Source organism: Manacus candei, unplaced genomic scaffold (genome assembly GCF_025592945.1).
Source record: "Manacus candei isolate 608988 ecotype Guabito, Panama unplaced genomic scaffold, ASM2559294v1 h1tg000024l, whole genome shotgun sequence".
Lineage (NCBI taxonomy): Eukaryota > Metazoa > Chordata > Aves > Passeriformes > Pipridae > Manacus > Manacus candei.
This window is the reverse complement of record NW_026138072.1, coordinates 124,649-138,941: the sequence shown is the minus strand read 5'-3', so window position 1 is coordinate 138,941 and position 14,293 is coordinate 124,649. Positions and strand designations below refer to the sequence as shown.

The window sequence follows — 14,293 nt, the reverse complement described above, 5'->3', positions numbered from 1 at the left end:
CACTGGGCTTTCTTCTGTAAAATACTGGCATTCGTTTTCCTCAGACTGGTTCTTTAAAATCCATTCTGTTTATAGATTTGCAAACTATTAATATTAAAGAGCTATTCCATGATTACGAAATCCATTTGCAGCAGAATATTTTGGGGGGGGGGGCAAAAAGAGGTCATTTCACAATCTAGAAAATTGCAGTACATTGTTCTGTCCTATATTCTTAATCTCCAGTTATATAAACAGTTTTATTTATTCTCCAATTCATTTTGCATCTGGGTCTCTGATTAAGATTGATCCTTAGCTACCTTCCCCTTGGTCTCTGCTTTGCACTAATATCTAGCAATCATTTTGTCAAAATGACATTCTTCCTAGCCATCTAGAATGTTGAATTTGCTTTAGCTGATAGGAACAGCTGTTGTTTCAAGCTAATGGAAAACTGTCAGTTGGGCATTGAATTAGCATTATTGTATTTCAGAAAATGTGTTCATGGTATGTCAGGTTTGTTCATTTTGTGGGTTTGATTTTTGGTTGTTTGGTTGGTTTGGTTTTGTTGGGGTTTTTTTGTTACATTTATGTCATTCTTCCCCCTCCTGCTTTTTTTTTTCCGTGTATCCCCATTCTATAATAAATAATATTACCATGGGAGGGGGAAAGTTGAAAAAATAATTTAAATTCATATGTTGTAAAGCCCCAGGTGAGAGTATGAGAGCTGAAGAGAGGAAGTGTTGCCACTATGGATCAGACACAGCACAGTTCAATTTACTTCTTATGGCTAATATAGAGCTTGGTATGTAGCTCAGCTAATGTTCCAAAAATGTATAGTTTACTCTGCTTTTATTCTGTAGGTTCTGATTTTATTAATAAAATGTAATAGATTAACTATTTGATGTATAGTTTCAAACAGGAAGGAGCTTTTTCTCATATGTCTGAATGAGGCCATGCTGCCTGATATAGTTATGCAAGCTGTAGTTTGCTGGTACACCTGTCTTTCACATGTACTTTTCAAAATTCATTCAGAAGTTTGAGACACATTTGGAAGGCTGAGGTACATCTGTGTCATCCCTCTTGGTGTCATACTTGTATAAAGGACACAGCATCTTACAGAAAATAGGAAACGTATTTCATTATTTGCCTACCTTGATTCTTTTCGTGCATTCTGAAAGAAGAAAGGTTTTCATAGTTTTTCTGGTGTTTCCTAAGCTTAGGGAGAAATAGGGTGTTTTTTCTTTTTCTGCACGTACAGAAACTTTTTCCCTCATTCACATCCATGATCTTAATCTTTTAGATACCTGAAGAGTGTACGAGTGTAGCACAAAAGATTTAATGTGTGTTTGGAGTTAACTGATGTAACAGTTACCTTCCTCGTACTTGGCAGTGAGATGGATTTATTGCATGGTTAAAACACAGGAGTTTCTTCACTTTTGTCATGTGACCTGAAGTCTGCATTCACACATTTACGTATGACCAACCAGTATTCCTTTTATATAAGAGTAGAAACCTTAAAATATTAATATAGGAGAACAATTGTGCATATATCTAGTTGTAAGTACATATTTTTTTCTGAAACATTACTCATGTAATGTATTGTTTTAGATTTCTGCGTCTCTCAGGTTTTTATGATACTTTAGTAACATGCAGAGGAAACTTACAACCACATTGTAATGTTTGCATATTCACTGTATTGTGCAAGTGTAGCCAGTAATTTAAGGGAATCAGCATTTCCTTATATAACATTACAATTTCTTCAGTTAGCGCTAGTTTAGCTGTTTTTTTACTTTATTTCTTTTCCCCATTCTCTACATTTTGTTTGAACTACATTTTTGGAGTGTTTTAATGAGAACACACCTGAGGTTTCTTATTTGGTAGGCTTTTTTTGGTTGGTTTTTTTTTTTTTTTTGGTTGGTTGGGTTTTTGGTTTGGTTTGGTTTGGTTTGGCTTTTTTAATACTCATAAGTATTTCAGTCTTTTTTCTTCCACTACACTGATCGGTGAGTTTATGTATATATCCGTGTGAAAAAGCATTTAAAAAGGAGTTGTGTATTTACATGAACTCATTGTCTAGACATGATACAAATTAGATTTCAATTGTATTTTCTTTCTGGAATTTCTGTTTAGTTGGTTCTGAACGTGTATTTATAAAAAAAACATCCTTAAGCTTCCTTGAGAACCAGTTGCTCTACTTATCTGGAAATGACCTCTTGCAGATGAGCACAAATGCACAATGAGATGGAAGCATATCAGTGAAGTCTCTGAAACATTTCTTTTGATGGCAAAATCATCTTTACATCTTACTAGTCTTTCAGGCCTGATGGTCCTACAGTAGACTGAGCTGAGTTCTGGTCCTTTTAGTGAATGATAAATAAAATTTTTCACTAAGTTCCAGATGCTAGATGCTACTCTTAAGTTCTGCTTGTGCGAAGTTTGCTTTCAGAGGGAAGGCAAAACCTGTAGAGTATTTCACATTCAGAATGATATGGGAACTAGAACCCTGCAAGAGCTTGACAGGGCTAGCCCTTGCAAAAAGCATTATTTGAGTCACAAACTGAGTGCCAGAAGCCATTGGAACTATGTAAATGCTGATTTATATAACAAAATTTTTGCAGGTTTTATTCAGGATATGAAAATCAATAAACAGTAGAGAACAAAATTCTCCAGTAACCTGTGAAAAACAATTGGATGTGAGTTAATAGTAAATACTTTGGATTATTAACCATGCAGTAAAAATAAATTAAAATTATTCTTGCTAGTGTTCCTGACATAGGCAGACAAGAGGGTATTTAACAAAAATCAGTGGCTAGCAAATTTAGAACAAATGGAAGTAATCACTGTTCCAGCACTATGTTTTATTAAATTAATTGTTTTTTGTCATTACATAAAATGTTTGTATTTATAATATTTGAGATAATTTTATGATCATCAATAGTATTTGCATTTGTTATCATAATGAGAGTTTTAAAAGATAGTTCCCATATGTGATGTAAAACAGTTCTCCATAGGAGTTACTGAAGTAATTACTCTATCTACTGGTAATGTCTTTTGGTGGCAAGATACTGTTCATCTTATATTGTCTTTTTTAGCATGTTGGAGCTTATTTCCCAGACTGAGTTAATCTAGTTTATGTCCCTTCATCTTTTTTTCCTATCAGCTCCTTACTTTTGTCACTTGGGAAAAGGAAAAAAAGTCAGTCTTGATACCGGTGAAGCTGTTGACATAAAACTTTGATTTCTGACATGGGGGAATACAGCGTACTGTGTCAACATTATATTCAATACACAACCAATGAAAACTGGACTAAAAAATAAGAAGGGGTGTAAGAGCAGCCTTCAGCTGTGGAATTCTGCAAAGGCTTGAGATAAAGGCAACATCTCTAGCTTAGAGGAGGTCTGTCCACCATAACAGGCTATCTTAGGATGTTGTAGAAACTCTTTCCTGAACACGTTAGATTAGCCATCTCCCAAAGACTGTCTACATATATATATTTAGTCCAGCTTCAAACTAGGGGGCTAAGTTAAATGATACATGGAAGTCCTCTTTAGCCCTACATTTCTCTTCTCTTTATTTTTGAGTCTTTCTGTTGTTTTTTGCAGAATCATATGCAGGTTTTTCGTTATACCTATTTTAGGAGGAGTAGGTTAATTTTCAAAGTATGGAATTTAAAATTTTAAATAGCTGTCTATCAGTTTTATCTCTATAGCACTGGAACACTTCAAATTTATGCAAAAAGGCAAAAGTGCTATGTATTAATTATCATATTGCTAAGTTACCTTGTAATTCATAAATGCTTGTTGTTTTGCTGGGCATACTGCAAGGTATAAAATGTAGTCAGTAAATCACAAATAACTTTTTAGTCCTTGAGTTACTTGCAGAAGTGAATGGAGTTGGAGTAGTACAGTAAATATTCTGTTTATTTTGCTTCTACAGAAATGTATCTTCTGCAGACAGAGAGTTAAGAAAATCTCTGGTGCCTGCATTCAGTGTTCATATGGACACTGCACAACATCCTTCCATGTTACCTGCGCCCATGCTGCAGGAGTGCTGATGGAACCTGATGACTGGCCATTTGTTGTCTACATGACATGTTTCAGGCACAAGATCAACCACAATGTGGTGAGGAATGTGTTTCATTATTTGTTAAAAAATGGAATTTCAGAATTAAAGTAATGTTTCCAGAGAAAAAGGAAGAAAGGATCCACAGTATGTATTATAATAGTTCTGGCTGTCATATTTCCATACATAGCAATCTATTACATCTTAAAAATTTTTTCTTATGCTGTTACCTGGGAGAAGTGATACCTGATATGCCTAACAGGTTTGCACTAAAGTCCTTTTTGAATATATTGTTTTGACAGCCAGAACAAATCCCTGAGTTGTCTTGTTTTGTTAACCTGAAGTGTATTATAATACTCAGATCATAATATCTTGCAAATACTCACAGATCCAGTGAGATAATGGATATGGTGTATATGTAAGATCTTTGTTCTGCAGCCAAACAGTCTTTTGAAAATACCCGATTATAATTATTCTGTCATCTGGCAAAGTAACACTGGCATGCTATGAAAATTCATGTTATGACTGCCTTTTTATTTCTATCCTGTGCTGAGGAGGAACCTTTAATTTTAGATGAGACACATGAAGAATTACTTTCATGCCTTTTATTTAAATGGTTACTATCTCAGTTAAGAGAGAACTCTTACCGTTTATCATGGGCTTTTAAAACTATATTTTATTTCCTATCAAACTAGAAGGTTTAACATGGTCTTATTAAGGAAAGAGCTTGATAAGTTAGTCAGGTTGCAAATTTTTTTTCTCCTTTATGCATTAGAATTGAAAGACATAAACCCAGGTAATGTCTATATAATATATATTGGTGTTTCTAGTGCTTGTCAGTGAATCCTTGGTCTTAATGACAAGACTACTGAAGAGTAAGATTGTGTTTTGAGTGTAGTAAAATTTAATGCCTCCCAACTAGAGTAATCAGTCTTGAGTGTTCAATCTGCAGATTGTTCTTCGAAAGGGAGATGTATTGTGTATGCCTATATAAAATTTCTGTGGAACTGTTAAATTTTTTGAATATTTTTGTTTTCCAGAATGAATGAACATGTTAAACCAGTACACTTGATATGGTTTTAGTTTCTTCAAACATTTTTCAAGAAAATGAGTTTGGTTTGAAAAACAAACAAACAAACTTAAACCTCTATCTGTACAGGCAACTTAAGGTATTTCCTTGAGTTTTTTAAAAACATTATCATTAGTTCAAAATTACTGGATTAAAATCATGGCCAGTAAAAATAGGGCTGTTCTTCCAAAATGTTTTCTAATATTTGTTTGGGACAAGTCTTTATACTCAAGATAGTGGGAGTTGCATCAGTCCCATTAATTACATGTTTTCTTAGTGATTTACTTGACCTGCATTAAGTAGTGCCAAAGAAAAAAAAGCCACCAACTATGGGGAAACAGGATTTTATGTAGCTACTGTTTAAGAGCTTGTGTGAAGGACATTCAAAGTAGCTTGGAATGGGACTACTATATCCTTTCCTGAAACTTAGCACCAACATTTTTGAAAAAAATATGGTATTATTATCTTTTTTCCCCCATGGTTCAAATTAAAATCAGGTTTGCAGAAGAGAAAGAAAAATTGTGCTTTTGTGTTTTTAAGTGGGCCAAAACTTGGAAAGATCAAATGCTTTGTTAAAGAATCTTTTTCTGTAAAATTTTTAACTTACTCCTGAGACAAAGGAGGTTGCCATATGTTTTTACATGCTTGGTTTTATACTCTGTCTTTTGAATAATTAATCTAATCACATGTTTAAGCCTTTGGAAGTTTTTTCACCATTGATTTTCTTGTTATGCTTTTCTTAGCTATTAACTATTCCTTCAAGCAGAAATTACATTGCTCTTCACCATTAGGTATAGCAATGAACTTTTTTTTTTGCTGTTGTTTTAGCTTCCTTGCTTAAAAGCATGGATTCGTTTTGATTAAAAGAACTCTTTCATACACAAGAAAATAAGCAAAAGAAGTTGTATGCAACTATTCTAACAGGGAAAAAAAACAAACCAAAAATACCTTTTCAAAGCCACTCAGCCTCCTGAAGGATTCATATAAGATTAGCAAAGACAGTACTGAGGATCAGGGAAAGCTGGCTGGAGACAAGCGTATGCTTGGAGCTGATGTTTCATTTGGAAATTGTGAACAGAAGAAGCTATCTAGGCAGCCCCAGTTATGTTGAAAGACTAACGGTCTTTAGAAAGGGCAAAACAGGGGGTGCCAAAACCCTGCTGTTGCTACTTTTGGAGCTATTTAAAATTATCTTCTACTATTATTGACCAGCTCTTAACCTCTCTAGCACACATGGAATGAAGGGGTGCTGTCAAGGGGAAGCTGTAGATTCTTTTCCTAGTGAAAACCTGAGTAATGCATTGTTTACCACTGTCTGCTAACTACTGCCAGCCCCTGAACATTTCAGAGAGATGAAGGGGTGCCTTCAGAAGGGCATGTCATTCAAAAATCACGAGCTGGCGTATTTTTGAAATATCACGCATAGTTTCTGTGCCTAAGTTGGAGTTCCAAGGAGTAAATGATGATACGAGAGTTATGCTCCTGTATCAAGTAAGTCTCAGACCTTTGAGGATCCTCTCCCGAAAAAGTTTCTAGGTATTTAGATATACATTAGATACCTATTTCATGATAGTTATTATGAATTCATATATACATAGTTTATGTATTTAACAAGGGTTTTGTGTACTGCCATGCAGAAAATGAAGGAGAAAGTAATTTTGCCTCTTATTGTTTTGAAGTTTGCACACAGAAGGGGAGATTAGCTTTTTTCTTTGTATCTGGTTGTTTTCTGTATTTCTGCCACTATCTTAGTTCATCCTTGGCTTTCATACCATTAAAGAAAATCATACTTTTTAAACCACAGCTTTCTCAATAATCTGGTTACCACCACAGCTGTTTCTTTAATCTGATAGACTCCTTTACATAACAGCTGTCCTTTCTAATCAAAAGTGACATTCTTAACATCAATAAATTCTTAAGATTTTCTGTCAGGAAATGTTTTCTGGGACATGCAATCAATTACAGAGAGCACTTGTGAATATTTTTCTCTGAGAAATAAATCTACAATCCTACCAAGATAACATACTAAGAAATAATCTTCTCCTTGAGCTAGAATGCATTTCTTGGTTTTACTATTTTTTTAATGAGAAATGGCATTCCTTCTCTGAATATTTTATCATTAAAGGAATCTATATTGTCTCTTAAAATATTATAGTTTGCCCTCCATCTTCTCTGAAGAGTTTATGTATCTTCTTTCAGAGAAGATTTAAGCCTTTTAATAGAACTATATCTCCTTGTGTTTCTGTAATATAATACTTCTTCTATTATTTCATATAGATAAATCAATTAATAGTCTTTAGTTTACATCTGATCCATTCCCCTGCCCCCAACAGCTGAGTAGGCTGAAGTCAAGAATTGAAAGGTAAATGTACATGTATGTTTACATATGTTTCAAGATTGAATAAAACATGTTAATTGATATTTTATCACACTTTTAATAATACCAGTCAATTGCTATTTATGTAGTTAATCCTTCTACTTAATCTGACTGTAGACTGGTAAAATGAGGAGGAAATAATTTTATTATACGTGCAAAGGTTAAATAATTTCTGAGTATACTCAGAACATTATTTGTAGGTAAACTTGGTAAATGCTTTAGGAACATCATTGGGTTTTACTATCTGAGGTGATCTCAACTAAATCCTCCAAACGCGTATGACAGGCAGAGCTCTGGCACAGAGATTTAGTGCACTGCCTGTAGAAATGGTACAGAATATTTGTACTTGGTATGCCCTTAGTTTGCAGGAGCGGAGAGGTTTAAAAATTCTAAATCCCATAAATAAGTCCAGTGACGACAGTCATTGCAAAAATGGAAGTCTTCAAGTTTAGGGTGTGTTTTTTCTCTTCCCCTGAAGCATTCACCATATTGCTAATACTTGAAGTTTTACAAAAAGAAGCGATGCTGGTTTTGGTTCTCTTCGATATTAGTGATAAAAATCCTATAGCTAGTAGCATTTTCCAGATTTTCATAAGACAATTTCAAAACTCTTATACTAACTGAAGAATGCACTGCTTTTGAAGGTTTGAAAGGCAGTGCTAGGAAATTTGGTAATTACTTTAATGTATATAGTGTATAAAGCATTTTCATGCAGTTTATAAAAACATATCTAATAAGAAGTGTTTTATGCTTATATATACCAGTGCATATGCCCTTTGTAGTAGCATCTTACATTAGCAGAAAAGCTCAATTGTTCAGGTATAACCAAACTCACAATAGCTCACTTCTGCATAAACAAATGAACGTTTGTGACATATTGAATAGACAATCAAGATCAAAAGGAAGAAGTATATGTTATTAAGATGAGAAGATAATGATTTTATTTTTCCTGGTGAAGAAGGTTGCTTTTAAAGTTGACAGGTTGTGGGGATACAATAGTTGGAAGCTGAGATGTAACAGTTGTCTGCATAATGCGAGCTTGTTGAGCAATTGCTCACTTACAAGGTTCTGTTCTTTTTACATTTATAGAATCCATCAAGCAGTTATTGATGTAGAATTTTTGCATAGTTTAACAACCCTGCCAGTCTTCAGATTGATATAACTAGCCCCAGGGGGAATTACAATTGAGAAATAAAAAAAAATATTATTACTGAGATACTATGTAAATACATGATGAAGGGTGGTCAGTGCCGTTTGAAGTTTTAAAGCAAAAGTTCTGCATAGTATGGGTTAAGAAGTTTCTCCAAAACACGGCTGTAGAAAGCTCTGACAAGAGCAGGATATGCATTTAGTTATTGCGTTCCATTTGGCAAACTATTAAGCTATTATGTAGAATCATACTGGGATCCAGTACTTCAAAATCCCATAATTTAAAACAAAAATTCAAGACCATACTCTAGGTTCATCACATCTTATGTCTTCAAAAAATTTCTACAAATTATTCTATAAATAAATTTTACAAATATTGCTAATTTTGTATTATTGATCTAATTCAGAAAAGTTAGAAGGCGTCAGTGGCAAAAATATGCTGTGATTTGGTATTCTTCAGATGTCACTTGTTTTCTAACAAAATGGAGAAACTTTTTATGTGAAAGAAATTGGGGTGATCTTGATTGAATGAAACTGATTTGCATTTGCAGTTTTTATGCTGAGTGGTGAACTGTTATCAATCCTATTTTGACCCTGGTAAATTTACCTTCTCTTTTAAATTCTTTCTTTCTTCAAGAGAGCTAAAGCATCTGAGAAGACCATTAGAGTTGGACAGACAGTCATCACAAAACATAGAAATACACGATACTATAGCTGCAGAGTGGTGGGAGTGACATCTCAGCTTTTCTATGAAATAATGTTTGATGATGGCTCTTTCAGTGTGGATACTTTTCCTGAAGACATTGTAGTAAGTACTTTCTTAGATACCTATTAGTTCTGGTTTGTTTTCTTGGTTTATAGTTTTGGGTTTTTTGTTTGCTTGGTTTTTGGGTTTTTTTCCCTGATTTTAATTGTTTTTCTTTTTTAAATTAGAGATTGGGAACCTCTTGAACTACGTCTTTTGACCTTGAGGAAATGACATCTTAATATTCAGTTCATGTTTATTACTTTAATTGCTGAGAATGATTATTTTCTAATGGGCTTCCAAACCTTGGTTGTTCTAATTAGTCTTTGCCATTTGACCAAATGAATCAAAAGTAATCTTATAAAATCTTTTAATTAAATAAGAAATATGTATTTAATAAAAGATATGAGAGAGGGAATTCCATATATCCTTCTCTGTCACTAAGAGATAAATTGTAAAAATTCCTTGCAGAATAGAAAACTGCTGTAATGTGAAGAATTCCTCTCAAGAATCTGTTCCAACAACTTGTTTACACCTTCTGATGTTTAGTTTGTGAGATTACATTATTCATGATAAAAATCATCAGGGAGAAGATAGGTTATCTATGTGTAGTGTAGTTTATTACATTTTCAAAAAGCAACTGAGATTTTGATTTCCCTTATGCATTTACATAAACTACCATGTTTCTCATAACTAAGAACTACATTGTGCATTTGGCACATATGAACAAAATTTGCAGACAGTTGGGAAAGATTCTGTTTCCCTCCATGTTTGCAATGAATCCATTGGATGCTAAGCTTTGTGGTGTCCGTCGGGTGCCCTTTGGCATCTTTCTCATGATATGACTCTCATCCTTTTTCACCTTCGTGATCCTCTGAGCGTTTTTTGGGCTGAGCTGATATTTTTCATGTATCTTCTGGTAGTAATCTCTAAGAGTTAGAACCTCCAGGGAACACTGGTATGCAAAAGTGCTGTTTGTTGTTGCAGGACCACTTTTCACTTAGCCCTGTGTCCTGTTCTGTATGTAAAGGGGAAGAGTCTGGCATTCTCAGCGGTGCCGAAGAATGCATGCTCAAGGGGCACAATTCCTAGGAGCACTCTGTATTTTTCTCCTGTGAAAATCTCTGGGCTCTTCTGTTTTCTGAACACCTGATGTTTTCCTAGAAGTAGCATTAACTGACAGATGCATCAGTGGAAATGATGCTGTTGTTCTTAAAAGTTTCTTAGTTATTGAAAAATATGATGCCTTTTGAAAATATGGTATTTGAAAGGGTACATTTCATAACAGGGATTGAGCTGTTTACCTCCCACTGGTCTGAATAGAAGTCAGTCAGTAAATCTCTCTTACATGCCTTTGAAAATTTATCCTTTAATTCACAACACTCCAAAAGGCTCCATTAATGATCAAAGACATTCTGATTTAGGATGATCAAGATATTAAGTAAATGTGGCTGTATTGTTATTAGAAACCCCTCTTTTGTTAATGCCTGCATCAAGGATCTGGTAAGGTAGAGATGAGAAACTGCTTGCTGCCCTAGTGGGGGAGTCTGATCTGGAGCTAAGAATAAATGTAATCAGGTCTGGATATGCCTCAGTGCTTCTCAGATAGTGGATGAACAACATATAATTGTTTGATGGAAACACCAAACGAATTTCACATTCCTTAGAGAAATCTTGTTGTGTTTTCATTAGATAATATACCTGCAGCAGTTACTGGAAGGGGAAAAAATGTTTTTTCTTCTTCCCAGACTAAAACTTACTAATCCATGCAATGTGTGTATCAGGTGTTAGTGCCGCTGGGAGGACTTATTCATCAAATCTGGTGTGAAAGCAATGTTGCTGCCTATTGAAGAACTTATTTTTCTAATCTGTTTTCACTTTTTAACTAGCTCACAAAGATAGCAGGAGCTTTCTGCTTTTCCGGTATGTGCTGAATCCACTACATAATTTCAGCTCAGCTCACAATAGACCAGAATTCCAATGTTCAGACAGAGTGATTTATTTTTAAGGAGGAAAACAGGGAGCAGGCAAAGTTCAGTCTCGAAGCTTCATGGAACTCTGTTTGCATTCAATAGCAACCAAAGCAGGGTATACATTGTTGTCTTCTCATAGGTATTTCTCTTGGTTTGTGTTAGCATTTGCCAGATATATCATGTGGGAGGTTTTTAAGTGTGTTAGCTATAGGCATAGATATTTAGATTTTTTTATTTCAACCTTATTTATTGCTTGGGTGCTATACCTGATTTCTACCTTGTCAGAATTTCTTAGACTCATCACTCCTCAATTATGGGGTTTAAACCCATGAGTTGGCTTTTTGTTGTGCTAACCAGTCAGTTTTCCTTCAACCCAGCAGGTATAAGAGGGTGCAAAGAAGTATATGGATAACATTTTTTTTCTGGAAGCAACAGCAGGACAGCTTCCTCTTGTAATTCATGGGAAGACTGCAGTGATGGGGCTAGTGTGTTGTATCTTAAAGGAGGTGAGATGACAAGTTTAGCAGTTAGTTTAACAATGCATGCACACAAGTAGAGAGTGCCTATGCTGCAATCCTGAGTAACTGCTACCAGCAGACAGCTTGCGTGTGTGCCACTGGCCACTTCTTAAAGTACTAATGCTCCATAACTTGTCACAGAGCCCCTAGCTTAGCTCAAGAGGAGTACTGCCCTGTCCAGCAGGACAGAGGTCAGTACACAGAGTATGCATCAGTTCTTTGGCCTGCTCATTTAGGAAGAGTGTCCCACAGTCCTTTTTTTTATTTTTTTCCTCCTGTTGATACCTGATGGACTTATCTCCACTGGTATATCTTAGCAGATTGCTAGAAATAAATATTCTGGGTATGTAGCAAGGAGTTGTATTTGTTTCTGTATATATTGTGGTGGTCAAGATGCCTTAACAGCAAATATAATTAAAATATATATGCATATATATGTGTCATAGTTTGAAATTGGCCCCCCTTGAGAGTTCGAGGGGCTCAGAGGTGATTGGGTGCCAGGACAGTGTTCCCTGGAGAGCCAGTCACCACTCATGTCGTTCGCTTCTGCTCAAAATCATATATCACAGCACCGGAAATGGTTGGCAGTGCAGTCTTGGTTGTTTTGCTGTTGGTGTCTGCTGCGTGTAGGTGGAGAAGGCCAGGGGGTGGCTGGGTTCCCTTCTCTTCCCCTCTGGGAGGGAGAGGGGAACCCTGCGACTCCCCAACTCAGCCTTTGGCTAGAGTTAGAGTCAGCATTTGGAGTGTGTGCTGTGAAGGAAGAGATTCACAGCACCTGAGGTAAGAGAAGAGAGGCAGGCTTTGCAGCCAAGCCTTCTTCCCCCTCCTTTTCTGCAGTGAAGCTGTAGAGGGGGGCTTGTCTTTCCCTCCACTGTGAGTGGAGGAAGGGCTCAGAGCTGGAGCTGAGCCAGGAGACAGGCCGTGGAGGTAGGCCCAGCGCTTGGGAGAGGAGTCCCAGGCGAAATTGGAGACGAACCAAGAGCTCGGGAGTTGCCTGCTGAAGCTGACCAGAGGCAGCTGAGAACTGATGTGCAGGAATGAACATTCCAGGACACAGACGCTTGATAAGCTACACTGAAGCAGCTTACGAACCGAGGTGGGACATTGAGAGGGAGAGATCACCAGCAGCAGGAGAGCAAGGACTCAAAACTATCTTCTTGGACTTCATGAGGAGAGAAAATGCAACAAACAACTGCTGGAACTTGGTGAGGAGGGAGTGTTCGGGAACCCAGAACACTCCCACAGCAAAAGACTGTGTTACATATCAGCCTTAAAGGCTGCTCCTGGACTAAAGTTAAAGGAGGGGCTTGAAAGGACTGACTGATAGTAGTGTAATATATATATATATATATATATATATATATATATATATATAGTTGCCTTTAGTTTGTATAGTATTTATTTGTGTAAATAAATGTATATACTTCCCCGTTCCCCTACAGAAGCCTCTGGCCTGAAAGTTTCTCTCCGGTGTTAGGATAAATTGTTGAGAAGGGGTGGGGGAAGCTTGGAAGTTGGATTTTAGATTTCTAATGTAGCTCAAACTGCTACAATATGTAAGCTGGAATTAGAGCTGTGGATGAAGTTGTTTCCATATTACCTTATTAAAATGACAGCAGAACAAGGGAGACTTTGCAGTATACATGGGTGGGGGCAGAAAGATACCACCAAATTATATCGATTTCAAGGAAGAGAAAAGATAATTGCAGAGTGAAGCATGCTTTGAGTCTGTAGAGAGTTCTGATTACGGGAATGCTGAGCACATATCTCCTGAAGTGGTAAACATCCTTCCAGGCCACTTGCTCCACTAAATGCCCTGGTCTTTCAGTGACAAATTTACACAGAATTCTTCAGTATGGTTTCACCTTGTGGTTATCAAGCAAACTAGGTGAAAAAAATGAGTGTAATTACTCTTACTTCCATGACATAACCATATTGTGTTTTAGTTTACTAGTAAGTATATAATATGGTGCCAAATTGTTTCGGGAGAGGAATCTGCAGAATCTGTGGAATGGTTTTCAAACCTACTTTGAAGGGAAGACAGAGGTTCTCCATCAACCTGCACCTCAGGAAGTCCCCCATCATCCCCACATCACCATTGGCCAATCAGAACTCAAATCAGTCCAGCAGTTTAATTACCTAGGCAGCCTCATCTCCTTGGATGGTAAGATTGACGGGGAGATAGACAACAGGTTAGCAAAGGCATATAGTGCTTTTGGAAAACTCCACAAAAGAGTATGGCGTAATAAACACTTGAAGAAAAGCACCAAGATCAGTGTTTACAGAGCCATAGTGCTGTCTACTCTCTTATTTGGTTCCGAATCATGGGTCATCTACCGCCACCACCTGCGTCTCCTAGAACGCTTCCATCAACGCTGCCTCCATACAATCCTAAACATCCACTGGTCAGATTATGTGACCAAT

The 14,293-nt window shown here is 36.4% G+C and overlaps 1 protein-coding gene across 6 annotated transcripts in view; it reads left to right on the top strand.

Annotated features, from left to right (window-relative positions):
• KDM4C (lysine demethylase 4C) overlaps nt 1–14,293 on the top strand; it is a 263,533-nt gene that overhangs the window by 224,680 nt on the left and 24,560 nt on the right. For 4 of the 6 annotated variants that reach the window (XM_051788242.1, XM_051788244.1, XM_051788241.1 and 1 more), the window contains 2 exons: nt 3,913–4,098; nt 9,271–9,441. In XM_051788242.1, the coding sequence (XP_051644202.1) occupies nt 3,913–4,098; nt 9,271–9,441 (357 nt within the window). Of the gene's footprint in view, nt 1–3,912; nt 4,099–9,270; nt 9,442–14,293 lie in introns of those variants that run through there. The other 2 variants (XR_007904638.1, XM_051788245.1) reach the window with 2 other exon arrangements.